The sequence below is a fragment of the Bos mutus genome, chromosome 21 (genome assembly GCF_027580195.1).
Source record: "Bos mutus isolate GX-2022 chromosome 21, NWIPB_WYAK_1.1, whole genome shotgun sequence".
Classification (NCBI taxonomy): Eukaryota; Metazoa; Chordata; class Mammalia; order Artiodactyla; family Bovidae; genus Bos; species Bos mutus.
The window spans coordinates 41,344,649-41,359,200 of record NC_091637.1 but is presented as its reverse complement, the minus strand read 5'-3'; the positions used below and the strand labels follow the sequence as shown (position 1 = coordinate 41,359,200).

The following is a 14,552-nucleotide window of genomic DNA, read 5'->3' as shown; positions in this document are numbered from 1 at the left end:
AAGGGGAAAAAAAGAGAACAAGACTAAAAACCAGGAAAAAAATGAAATAAAGTGGTATAAACAAAGCATAACATTTCTCCTTTGCATTTATGGAACACTTTCTAATTTCAAATGCTTTACCATTACTCAGACTGCAAGGCTCTTAAGTGCCAGAAGGATCTCAGAGGTCATCAAATCCACATCTTGCTCAAAGCCAGGATTCCCTTCACAAGGCACCTACACCATGGCTGTCCTCCAGCAGTTTACACAGCTCTCTGCTGGGAAGTTCTCATTCATTTACTTGCAAAGATTACCGAACACCTGTCTTGTTTTGCAGGTTAAGAGCTGACTAAAACATTCTACCGCTTTTTCAAATTTTCTGCGGTTTAGAAGGCAAATAATTAAAATCAGTGAAGAATGAGGGCTATAATAAAGACAACAGACAATGTCAAAAAAATAATGGAGGAATTATGCATTTCCAATGACTTTCATTTCCACTCCTCTTCAGTCCCACACACCCATGACCAACCATATCCTGTACCTTGTCATGACCCAGGACTGCTCTGACTCTGCAAATTTATATTCCGACATTCACTTTCACTTCACGAATAGTTCCTTTTTTCCATAACTAATCCTGCCCTAGTCCCACAAGCCTTATGCTGCCTAATACTTCCTCACAATACTTTCTGGCTGACAGCTCAACTTTTATCCATTAGTGACACCCACCTAACAAAATTCTGGCTTCCTCTCTTTTAAAAACTTTTCTCTCAAGGATTTCATGCTCCTTTTGAGTGAGCTGGACACTTGCCTCTGCACTCATCTTACAGAACTGGAAGTTTCGCTTCACTTATATGCTGATAGAATGGTTATTATCATGACCTTGAAGTGGCAGTAACAGATCATTGGCTCAGTTATCTAATTCCTGCCAGAAAGACGGATTATGAATTACTTGTTCTCATAATTTTGGGTGGGTAACTATCTAACTTTTTGCTGATTTATACTTTAAAATCTCATATAAGTAGTCTTATTAGTTATCTGCGTAGGCACATTACTTGCATCTAGTTTATCTCGGAAGGCATAATAGGAAATAAAATTGTTCAACTAAGTGCTTTATCAAGACAGTTTTCTATCTGAAGCAGGTATTTGGTTCAGTTCAGTTCAGTCGCTCAGTCGTGTCCAACTCTTCGCGACCCCATGAATCATAGCACACCAGGCCTCCCTGTCCATCACCAACTCCCGGAGTTCACTCAGACTCACATCCATCAAGTCAGTGATGTCATCCAGCATCTCATCCTTTGTCGTCCCCTTCTCCTCCTGCCCCCAAACCCTCCCAGCATCAGAGTCTTTTCCAATGAGTCAACTTGCTTTAAAATTTGTCCAAGCTAAACTTCAAATTTATAAGCTTTTGCATAGCAAACAAAACCATAACAAAATGAAAAGACAACCTATGGACTGGGAGAAAATGTTTGCATATGATGCAACTGATAAGGGCTTAATTCCCAAAATACACAAACAGCTCATACAACTCAATAACTAAAAAACAAAACAACAAAACAACCCAATAAAAAAATGGGCAGAAGACCTAAATAGACATTTCTCTAAAGAAGACATACAAATGATACTCAAATCACTAATTAGAGAAATGCAAATCAAAACTGCAAAGAAAAGGCCATTACTAAAAAACCTACAAACAGCAAATGCTGGCGAGAGCATGGAGAAAAGGGAACTCTCCTGCACTGTTGGTGGGAATGTAAATTGGTGTAGTCACTGTGGAGAACAGTAAGAAGGTTCTTCAGAAACCAAAAAATAGAGCTACTGTATAATCCAGCAATCCTACTCCTGGCCATATATCCAGACAAAACTAAATAAAAAAGAAACACGCACTCCAATGTTCACAGAAGCATTATTTACAATAGCTAAGGCATGGAAACAACCTAAATGTCCAGTCCACCAACAGATGGATGGATAAAGATGCGGTGTGTGTACGTACATATACAACGGAATGTTACTCAGCTATCAAAAGGAACGAAATAATGCCATTTATAGCTACAGGGATGGACTTAGAGATTATCACACTAAGCAAAGTAAGCCAGAAAGAGAGATGAATGCCATATAATGTCACTCATACGTGGACTCTAAAATGTGACACAAATAAATTTACCTATGAAAAAGAAACAGATTCACAAACAGAACAGACTTGTGGTTGCTGGGGTCAGGGAGTTGGATTGGGAGTCTAGGATTAGTAGACGCAAACTATTATATATAGAATGGATAAACTACAAGGTCCTACTGTGCAGCCCAGGGAAGTATATGAAAGACTCTGCAATAAGCCATATAGGAAAACAAAAACAAAAAGTTCCGCTTTATAAGCTCTAAAATCTAACCAAGAATTAAACAAAGCCATTGGGAGCCACAGAGATGGAAGTATAATTTTGGCTTCATACTGAAACACTTGTTCTAAACCACACTTTGGCACAAATCCACTTGCTTTTGATGAGGCACGCTAGGAGGAAGAACCCTCTATTTATGGTTACAAAGGTGATGAAAATGTGTTCATTACCTACAGGGTTTCTTTTATTAATATTCTTGAGGATCTAGGAAAGAGTAATGTCTCTTCTCTCAGTTCTGCTTCTTTTGAGCATCAAGCTCTTTTTTAAAAAATTTACTGAAGTACAGTTGACTTACAGTGTTGTGTTAATTTCTTCTGCACAACAAAGTGACTCAGTTATATATATGTATATATATGTTATCTACTAATCCCAAACTCCTGTTCCTTTCCTTCCCTATTCCGCCATCCCCGTGGCAACCACAAGTCTTCTTTATGTCTGTGAGTCTGCTTCTGTTTTATCAATAAATTGATTTGTATAGCACTTTAGATTCCACATATGAGTAATATCATATGGCATTTATCTTTCTCTTTCTGAGTTACTTTGTTTAGTATGATAATCTCTAGGTCCATCCATGTTACTGCAAATGGCACTATTTCATTCTTTTCTGATGGCTGAGTAATAGTTCATCTTCTTTATCCTTTCATCTGTCAGTGAACATTTAGGCTGTTTCCATGTCCTGGCTATTATAAGTAGTGCTTCAAGCTCTTTTATTTAACCCCACAGAAATGGACAGTCTTATAATAGCCTATGTTTCTTTCCCTGTGACTGCTTGAAAATACATGGCATACTTCCAGCACACACCTAAGTCCCTTAATAGCATGCAAGTTGTTTACAGACTTCACTCTGAGTCCATCTGATTTTGTCTTCTCGCTCCTTTTTATAATATTTTTATTTTTTGCCACTTTGTATAGCAAATTCTTACTTTCAAGAAGATGGTGAGCTATAAATGAGTTACAACTGTAGAAGACAGAAGGAAAAAAGTCATCTACCTAAATAATTTCTCAAAATTCTCATTTTTTTTTTTTAGATAATGACAGCTACAGATAGTTGAGAGAGGGAATAATTGTTCAGAAAACTCATACTTGAAGGATATTTCAGATTTTTCTTTGATTAATATAATGTGCATTCCTGTTTCCACCTATATGTGTATTTTTAAAGTAACAATTAAAATGAAGAATGGGCTACCCCGGTCTCAGTGGTAAAGAATCTGCCTGCCAATGCAGGAGATGTGGGTTCAATCTTTGAGCCAGGAAAATCCCCTGGAGAAGGAAATGGCAACTCACTCCAGTATTCTTGCCTGGGAAAGCCTACGGACAGAGGAGCCTGGCAGCTACAACCCATGGAGTCGCATAAGAGTTGGACATGACTTAGCAACTAAACAACAACAAAAAATGAAGTAGGGTGTTCACACAGATTTCCACCCAGGACTAAATTAAATTTTGGATTGTATTTCTCAATGATCTGCTTTTTTCAGTTAGAAGCATTTCTTACTTTTCCAACAGTGAAGGTGTAAATACTTACAGGCACGTGGACTTTTCGAAACATCTCAGCTCCCTTGTGTGCATCCATCAATGCAATGTCCTGAGGCGTGGAGACAATGACAGCACCTAACCAAGTGGAAACAGAAACCACAGCAAAATGATGCTATTATTTAATTCCGTATGGAAAGATTACTTCCAAAATTATGTTGACTACACACTAAAAGAGTCTATTATATTAACCGTTTAGGTAATTTGCATAAATTTCACATACATGAATAGGAAAGATAAGGCAATATCTGTTTTGTTCTTGCCAAGTTTTGACTCCTCACTCCTAAAATTAAAACTGACCTGTGATTCATGATCACAGCTGTATCATCAGGATCTTCTTCTCTTTCACACACACACAACGTGCTACCTAGAAGATGCACAAGGTATGCTTTACTTTCAAGAACCTAACAGCCTACTTGGGGAAACCCCCAAATTAAGGATTCAACACAATATGCTAATAAGGGTTATAATAAAGGTAGACCTAGGGTGTTATGGAGTTATAAAGGAAGAACAAGAGAAGAGGATGGTTAAGGTGGTCGTGAATGGGGTGAGGAAACAAGTGATAAGAAGAAACAACAGGGAAAGTTTCCAGAAAGAAGCGATACCCAGCTGAGCTCTAAATCTGTATTCCAGAAAACTCGCTACTGTGGTTTATACTGTAGAGAATCCTTTGGTGGGGATAAAACTAGGGCTTGTGGCAGAAACTTGGATGCAAAACAGGGGCAGTCTGAACTAAGGCAGCACTGAAAGTAGATGGAGATGGAGGCTTTCCTGGGTCTCCACTATTACCCCACAGTAACCAGATGGTTTTGAGTTTTGAGGGAAAGTGCAGTGCAATTTTTTCCTGTAAGTAGAAACACCAGAGACCTGGTTATGATTTGTAGACAGTATGAATTTCTTAAATTTGGGGGTTTCTTCTAGATGATAGACTGAAAAAATGAACATATTTTAGGTCACCTGATGACCACAATCTTATAATGAAATATTTACTGCCGTGACATTTCGGCATTCCAGACCACCAAACTGGCAGTAGTACTTTGGCACAGCCAATGAGAACAGAAGTAGGATTAACAATAAATAACTGATGCATCAAGTGAAGGGCAGATGGTACTATTACAGAGCACTACAGAGTCTGAAGGGACAATTTGAAGAAGACAGAACAGAGAAAAGCAGCAGCAGCATCAAGTCCTCACAAAGCATGTGGCAGCACTGGCACACTAAACCCAGAGCAACTGTGCAGCAGCAGTTAGCTACAAATTCATCTTGCAATTGGTACTTTCATTTCAGCAAAAACTTTATCTTTCATGCTAAATCAATGTCATTAGTTTGGATTTTACTGATCTTACACATTTGCTTGAATGTAATTTGTAAGTTTTGTAGTTTTTAAAAATTATATAAGAGCTATAAGCTTAAGGATTTGTGTTTATGCTTAGATAAGTAGCCTACTAACAAAAATAAGTCTATTTGGGGCATGAGCAGATTATTTTCCTTTAGAAGAAGGGTTTATTCATTAGTCAAGCTTCAGAAACACTGGCTTGGAATTCAAACAGAATGAGAATTCAAATTTTTATTCCATAGCTGACTACCAGTGTGACAAGGGGAATAACTTAATCTCTTTGAGATTTAGTTTCTAATTTACAAAATGGCATAGTAATTCTTAGGTCACAGGATGCAATAATTTAATGAAGTAATGTACATACGATACTCGACATGATGCCATAGGTAAACAATCCATAAATGGTAGCTGTTGCTGTTGGTTATATTTTTATTATCTTTATTACTATTATTAGTAAAAATGTTCTAGACGTTGTTGGCAAGGTCATTTTCATATTTGCCATCAGGCAGCTCATCCTACTTTTTGAACTGTTCCATGGATCACTACATTCTTCTATTTGGATTTATTCTTCCCAAGAAACCCAAAACAAACCAACATTTCTCTTTTTCCTTTTTTAAAGACTGATGGAAATAACTGTTGTGCAAAAATATACTCAACTCTGCACATCCAGTGTATTTCCATAATTTGCCACCTTCCCGGTTCTGTTATCATATCCAGGCATTTGGAGGAAAATTAATTCCAGTTCTGCCCCCATCTACCTGTGTGACTAACCTTGGGCAAATAACTCAGAATCACTCCAGGTCTCAGTTTCCTTAGCCGTAAAATTAATGCAAGGGCAGATAGTCTTCAAGGTCTCAGCCAGCTCTCTGATCACACGATTTTGCATTCCCTTTTAACTGTAGTTTTCAGTTCAACCTGACTGCCTCAGTAATCCTATTTAAGCATATGTGAAATACCACCTCCTCTAAGAATTATAGTCCCTCAATCTCAGAGCCATTCTCTTCACCTGTAAACAATGCCCCCCACCCCTGCTGCTGCTGCTGCTAAGTCACTTCAGTCGTGTCCAACTCTGTGCGACCCCATAGACAACAGCCCACCAGGCTCTTCCATCCCTGGGATTTTCCAGGCAAGAGTACTGGAGTGGGGTGCCATTGCCTTCTCCAACCCCTCGGCTATTTCCTCCAAATTCTCTCATAACGATAAATCAGTATAGAGGGGTTTTCTATTAGTCCTAAAAAGTACCTTTAGCTTTAAGATAATATAAACATTTTTTCGTTGAAACACACTTCATTCACTGTTTATATTACTAGTAGACAATATAGTTTCATGGATGGTTATTTTTCTCAATTTTTAATCAAACAAAATAACTATGCTGTACACAAAACAGGCACTTAACAAAGGATCAGGGATTTAAATAATTGTCCTATGTTTTCGAATTATCCTAGACTACAGCTCTAAGAACTCTTTGTAACTCCTTGAACCAGGAAGCAAAAGCTCTGAATTCTGGTTTTGTTGACTATGCTAATGTATTATATAATCTTGGATAGCTCACTAAATCTCAATACATCTCAATTAACTTCTCTATAAAATGAACCTATTTCCACTGGTCTTATTTAAAGAGCTATTTCACTTTTTAAAAAATAACAAAACTGTTACAACAATGCTTAGTGATAGCTGTAAGACCCTAGAAAGAGGGATTAAAGTGTCTTGGTTTTCTTGTACTTAACACTAACATGGTATCACAAATAAGCGTCCATGATGCCTGAGCTTGTTTGTAATTTAAACAGTACCACTCATCCATCATAATAAACTTCTGACAAGGACAGACGATCATCTTCCATGTTCCATAAAATGCTCATAAAACATGTAAACATTCCTCTGGAATTACCAGCTACATTCATAAGAGTTTTTGGTGTAAGATTTTCTTCCCCTTAAATATATGTTCTTAACTACTGACTAATTGCAATGCAATCAGTCTTCAGGAAGCAATTTTGAGAAAAAAATGTCTAGCCCTTGTTAAACAATACAAAAACATAACTGACCCCTATAGAAATCACTACACCTCTTCTGCTGTACCAAATTTTACTGCATCACACGTGTACTATTCCAGACACCCGAAAGTGACCTCTACAAATTACAAAGAAATAAAGTAAACAAAAGAGAAACAAAATCTCCAGTAAAATTAGTCATTAACCAATCTGTGCATCACAATGCATATTTTTCAATTTTAAAGGAATTATGTTGGTTTTTGTTACTAATCTCTTAACTTAAAATATGATCTCTAAATCTGATATTACAGTTTATCTCTACAATTCTTGACTTTCTACTTAATAAATTTCCATTTTTCTCACAGACTCTGGAACAGGAACCAATATGAACTAGCCTAGATTGTTCCCCTCTATACCATCACTGATGATGTCACTTCAGTTTTGTGATGGTTAGGAAACTTGTGCTCCCTCTACTGACCACAAGGAATACTAATAGCAACAAAGAGAATGTTTACTTTGCAATAAGGATAATAATTTTCAAGGGGTAAAAACAGAGTACCATAAAGTACCATCTCAAGAATTCCATGAAGAATTTTCTATTCATTTTCTAGGGTAAATGTCTAAGTCTAAATAAATAATATTGTTTAAATGTTATTTTCCAAGTTGTAATCTATATAAAAGGCATTTTACCCTCTGGGATTTACTATAAGAGGTTAGTTGTCTATCAGATTCTGGAAAATATATAAACATCTTGAAAAATAATTATTTAGAGTATTGTCTTAACTGCTAATTCTCTTGAGTATTGACAGGAAACTGCATCTATAACTGCATATCTAGATTTGGATCCAAGTTCAGAGCAGTTAGTTCCAGTGGTCATGTACGGATGTGAGAGTGACTATAAAGAAAGCTGAGTGCTGAAGAATTGATGCTTTTGAACTGTGGTGTTGGAGAAGACTCTTGAGAGTCCCTTGGACTGCAAGGAGATCCAACCAGTCCATCCTAAAGGAAATCAGTCCTGAATATTCATTGGAAGGACTGATGCTGAAGCTGAAACTCCAATACTTTGGCCACCTGATGCAAAGAACGTGATGCTGGGAAAGATTGAAGGTGGAAGGAGAAGGGGATGACAGAGGATGAGATGGTTGGATGGCATCACTGACTCGATGGACATGAGTTTGAGTAAGCTCCAGGAGTTGGTGATGGACAGGGAAGCCTGGCATGCTGCAGTCCATAGGGTTGCAAAGAGTCAGACACAACTGAGGGACTGAACTGAACTGAAGCATTTAAAACTAATCATTCCAGATGTTAGGCTCATCATAATTATACCAGTGTGGAATTACTCAACTATGGCATTCTAAGTCTCCAAGGCATAAATTGTATCTAATACCCATGCTTGATTGAGAACTTCAGTGTTGGAACCTAATAAAAATATACAACAAAAACTGCCCTTAAGTATACCTGGATGAGTAATTCTATATAATCCTTTAGCACATCAATGTAAAGTCAACCAACACTTAAAAGAAGAAATTAACTGCTATTCTTAATGTTCACAGTGCTCTAATATTTAATGCTGCTGATGCTCCTTGATTTATTTAAAGATACTTACAGCAAAATAATCATTTTCTGCTAGCTTAGCAGAATTATGTTTACATAATTGTTTATTGACTATAAAGGAGATTTGCTTCAGTATTTTTTAGCTCTCCCTTGCCATTCTTCTCTATAACTCCCAAACTTCCTGAATTATAAACATTATTCCCGGTAATATCAATAAATGTCCACTAACATTAGCAGCAGATTAAGTAAAACAAAATTAAAAAGGCAGATTCACCTTAAATGTACCCCCAGACTGTGTTTCAACAGGGAATATAAATAATTCTTTCATGAGTCACTGTTTTGGATTCTACACTCCATTCCAACAGAGGAGAGAATTGGTATAGTCACAAAGGGTATAGGTTTTACTAATTTAAAGATCAATCATTACGTTGCTCACTTTAGAAATGAATTTTGTCACAGAAAATTATGCCAATTGCTGCCAAAAAGCATTATAAAACACAATAATTAGTGGAAATCACAGAATTTCAAAGTCATTGGTGAGAGAGAGCATGTGCACTTTTAATTAAGAATTCAAGTTTGTTAAAGGAATCTGGACACACATCTGCTATTTAGAAAGAGAGATTAGCTCTTCAATAATGGAGTCAAAGGCAACAGGCTTCCAATCACCTACCTTAATGATGAACTCACTAGGGATTCAGACTGCGTTCACTGTGAACCACTGAGGATAAGAGAAGTTTCTGGAGATTCTAAAGAGCTTGGGCTAGAACCATCCAGTTCTCTCATATTCTATTCACATGCTCGCTCTCTCTCTCATTCTCATTCTTTCCCTCAGTTCTGATACTATCAGTAAAGATTAAATCCTCAAGTCTTGAGTCCATCTTTATGTTGATCAGTAAACACCTAGAGAAGCCTACTTGTTTAACACAAATGTCTCTGCAATCTTCTTCTATAAGCATCTGTTCATGCTGGACTCTTAAGATTTAATATTTTGGATTTCAAACTCTGTTCAGATCAGATCAGTCGCTCAGTCGTGTCCGACTCTTTGCGACCCCATGAATCGCAGCACGCCAGGCCTCCCTGTCCATCACCAACTCCCGGAGTTCACTCAGACTCACGTCCATCGAGTCAGTGATGCCATCCAGCCATCTCATCCTCTGTCGTCCCCTTCTCCTCCTACCCCCAATCCCTCCCAGCATCAGGGTCTTTTCCAATGAGTCAACTCTTCACATGAGGTGGTCAAAGTATTGGATTTTCAGCTTTAGCATCATTCCTTCCAAAGAAATCCCAGGGCTGATCTCCTTCAGAATGGACTGGTTGGATCTCCTTGCAGTCCAAGGGACTCTCAAGACTCTTCTCCAACACCACAGTTCAAAAGCATCAATTCTTCGGCGCTCAGCCTTCTTCACAGTCCAACTCTCACATCCATACATGACCACTGGAAAAACCATAGCCTTGACTAGACGGACCTTTGTTGGCAAAGTAATGTCTCTGCTTTTGAATATGCTATCTGGGTTGGTCATAACTTTCCTTCCAAGGAGTAAGCGTCTTTTAATTTCATGGCTGCAGTCACCATCTGTAGTGATTTTCGAGCCCAGAAAAATAAAGTCTGACACTATTTCCACTGTTTTCCCATCTATTTCCCATGAAGTGATGGGACCAGATGCCATGATCTTTGTTTTCTGAATGTTGAGCTTTAAGCCAACTTTTTCACTCTCCACTTTCACTTTCATCAAGAGCCTTTTTAGTTCCTCTTCCTTTCTGCCATAAGGGTGGTGTCATCTGCATATCTGAGGTTATTGACATTTCTCCCGGCAATCTTGATTCCAGCTTGTGTTTCTTCCAGGCCAGCGTTTCTCATGATGTACTCTGCATAGAAGTTAAATAAACAGGGTGACAATATACAGCCTTGACGAACTCCTTTTCCTATTTGGAACCAGTCTGTTGTTCTATGTCCAGTTCTAACTGTTGCTTCCTGACCTGCATACAGATTTCTCAAGAGGCAAGTCAAGTGGTCTGGTATTCTGTCTCTTTCAGAATTTCCCACAGTTGATTGTGATCCACACAGTCAAAGGCTTTGGCATAGTCAATAAAGCAGAAATAGATGTTTTTCTGGAACTCTCTTGCTTTTTCCATGATCCAGCGGATGTTGGCAATTTGATCTCTGGTTCCTCTGCCTTTTCTAAAACCAGCTTGAACATCAGGAAGTTCACGGTTCACATATTGCTGAAGCCTGGCTTGAAGAATTTTGAGCATTACTTTACTAGCGTGTGGGATGAGTGCAATTGTGCGGTAGTTTGAGCATTCTTTGGCATTGCCTTTCTTTGGGATTGGAATGAAAACTGACCTTTTCCAGTCCTATGGCTACTGCTGAGTTTTCCAAATTTGCTGGCATATTGAGTGCAGCATGCACATAAAGCTCAAGCTGCCCATGCTCTCAGTGAGCCACCACCAAAGGCTGTTTTATTCATAATGATACACATTCCTTTCTGAACACATTGTTTCTCTAACACGAACCCCAAAGAAGAGAACTGCTATACCCTGATTACCTTAACTTATTTAACCAGGTGTATTTCACAAAAGAAAGACTGAGATTTTTCATGGAAAAGCTTTGCTCCAGTTTCAAATCATACTTAAGATATGAAGACATTCTTCAGAGCTACACAGCACTCTGATCAAATCTTTAACATCTAAGACAAAGTGCAAATGATAGATTTTAAATGATAGATTGTGAGTCTCATCCTTTTTCTACATATAAATGTTTAATAGATTTAAAAGTAGTTTTTAATATGAATCTGACTATCCCTTGGCCATTAACTATTCATTGAACTTTAAGATATTAAGGAATTTTAGCTGTCAGGCATATGATGAACAAAGTGCCTAGAAATTCTTCAAGGATAAAACTGAATGAACGATATCAGAAGGGTCCCATCAAAACACAGGCTGGATAAATCAAGGAATTATCAGATAAGTTGTTCTAGACAGAATGATTCTGATATCTACATAAGAATCATTTGGGGAAGTTTTTCAAATCCTGGGTCTTTCCATGTCATAGTTTAAAAGTTGTTAATTCTTAGGCTATTTCCTTAAACTGTTAACTGACACATTATAATTTCTACCTATAATATATGTTGACACAAATACAGGGGCCCTGCTTCTTACATTTAATTTGAAACATTATTGTTCATTAACCAATAGCATTATATTTGCTTTATAATTTGATTCCCAAACTAACAAAGACTGAAGTTTCAGACTGAATACCAGGAGAGTCCTTAAAGATAAAATACTGGAATACAATTCCTGGTCTTTAATCCTTGGCTACAATTTGCCTAACAAACAACAAAAAAAAATTATTTTGGAAAGAATTTTTATAATTTGATGGATAAAACAGTAATTCTCTTCTTCATCATGTGATTATTTGCCAAATATCCATTAATTATAACCCTGCCCAACATTTTTATGGAAATACACCAGGGGAGAAATCCAAAACTGACTGTCTCCTTTAGTTTCACACTACAAACCAAAAACATAATGAAGATTTACTATCTCTGAATACTAGGGAAATCTATGACCTAAGTCTGCCACCTATCAGGTATAAGCATGCTTTAAGCTTTACAATTTGAGGTAATTACAAATTGTACAATGTAGGGAGAAAATAGCACTAAAATCCAAAGCAGCCAAATATGGCCCATGGTAATTTACTTAATGAAGGCAACAATATGTTTCTGATCCATTCATGTAATAAAAACTACTGTTGGGCTTCTCCAGTGACTCAGTGATAAAGAATTCCCCTGCCAATACAGGAGACACAGGTACAATCCCTGATCCGGGAAGATCCCACAGGCTGTGAAACAACAAAACCCATGGGCCACAGCTGTCGAGCCTGCGTTCTAGAATCCAGGAGTCCAACTACTGAAGCCCCTTGCTTGCCCTAGAGCCCATGCTCTGCAATGAGAGAAGCCACCGCACTGAGAAACCTGCACGTCACAACTAGAGAACAGACTCCGCTTGCCACAGCTAGAGAAGAGCCTGCAAGGCAACAAAGACACAGGACAGCCACAAATAAAGACAAAATACAATTTTATACGCACACACACACACACACACACTACTGTCAAAATGGGCAGTCAAAGAGTATTACTGTAAAAGAGATAACTGAATAGCCCAAGCTGGTGGTGGGAAAAATACAAGTGTGGGCTTGGACTGGCATCTACGATGAGTGAATAGGAGTTCAGTTAATGTGGCAAAAGGCCCACTGCCTTTCATAAGCAATAAATGCCCTTCACTTTAAATGATGACTGAAATATTAAGGTGGCCCAATTTAAAATTCCCATCTCATCTCATTTAAGCGAATAAGAGGCAGAAAGGCCTCGGGCTTTCCTTCTATCTGTAGCGTCCAGACAGGAAGGGCTCCAGACAGGAAGAAAGGGCATAACCTCATTTCCATAATGCCATGCCAGTCTGCTAGTGCAGCTTGAGTCCGTGGATATTCAGCATATTGTCTAGCTGCCTACTCTGCCACACGCAGTAGCTTCTCCCTCCTTGTGGGAAAGTAATGAAGACAGCACCCACATGAGGACCACCTGGCTGCTTTCTATGCCCTTCCTTGGAAGTAAAAGAAAGAAGACCAAGAAGGGATCATGTACCGCCCTCACGAGTGTTCAGTCTTTGTCCCTTCTATTTTAAGAATCATTTCCAGAAGTTTTATTCCTGCATCTATTTTTATTTAATAAAGTGAAGGAGAACTTTTTTTTCATAACTCTATCCTATCAAAATAAGCCCTTCAATCCATTACTCCCCACTGCAACAAAATATACTTAACATCACAGTTTATCTCCAATATAAATATTCTGTTCATTAATTTGACGATAGTAAAATTTTGACATCTGATAGCATGAATTTTCACTAATTTGACTTTACTGAAATCTGTATTAGCTTCAAACTTTCAGAAGGCAGGAATCTTTGTGCTTCATCAATCACAAGTCACTAATTCACAGTTATAATGACAACCATGAAGGAAAAAAAAAGCTGTTTTGATTATTTTCCACTTGCTATGCTCCACTTCCTTCCTCTCCCTCTTTCCCAAGCTCTGCTTCATTCTCTGTCCTGATCAACCCAGGTAGCTGACCTGTGTGAATTCTAGCGCCTGAATTTCCTTATCTTCTGGCTTTCAATAGGGATCTGCCATAGCAGGTACGCAGGGCACAAAGCTGTGAGAGGAGAAAAAGGTGGGACCACTGTAAGTACCACACACACTGCTTCCTCTCTGTCTTGCAGAAGTTCTGCCCTTGCTTGCATTCCTCTGTGGTCAGAGCTCCCAACAAACAGCCCCTCTACCATGACTTCAGCAGTCGCCAGGTCTCACTAACAGGCTTCACCCTCTGTTCCTTCAGGCAGACAGTCAGTAAAAATTCCTGACTGTCACCAGCCTCTGGGTATTTCTCCATCCCTTGTTGGTTTCCTGATTGTTGCCCACACCTCGGTAACTAATCCCTTCATTAAACTCACTCTGTTAATTCTTTTTAAAGTGTGTCACCTCTTTCCAGCTAGGACCCTGACTAATACAGCACCTTAATATGAGTCACTAAAACTCTCTAGTCTCTCAAAAAACAAAAATATGCTTCACAGATTTCATGAGAGGCATAAATTCTTCACTTAATTCCAAGAGTCAGTCATCTAACAAAGCAAGAAAAATATTTTAGGCAACATCTATTAGAATTCAAATAGTAACATGGTGCCTATATTTTCAGACTTTCAAGGAACTTATAATGTTTCTCAA

General features: G+C 38.2%; 1 protein-coding gene across 2 annotated transcripts in view; it reads right to left on the bottom strand.

The window, feature by feature from the left end:
* NUBPL (NUBP iron-sulfur cluster assembly factor, mitochondrial) overlaps positions 1-14,552 on the bottom strand; it is a 243,748-nt gene that overhangs the window by 39,077 nt on the left and 190,119 nt on the right. For both annotated transcript variants that reach the window (XM_070358699.1, XM_070358700.1), the window contains exon 8: positions 3,891-3,976. In XM_070358699.1, coding sequence (XP_070214800.1) covers positions 3,891-3,976 — 86 coding nt within the window. The remainder of the gene's footprint in view (positions 1-3,890; positions 3,977-14,552) is intronic.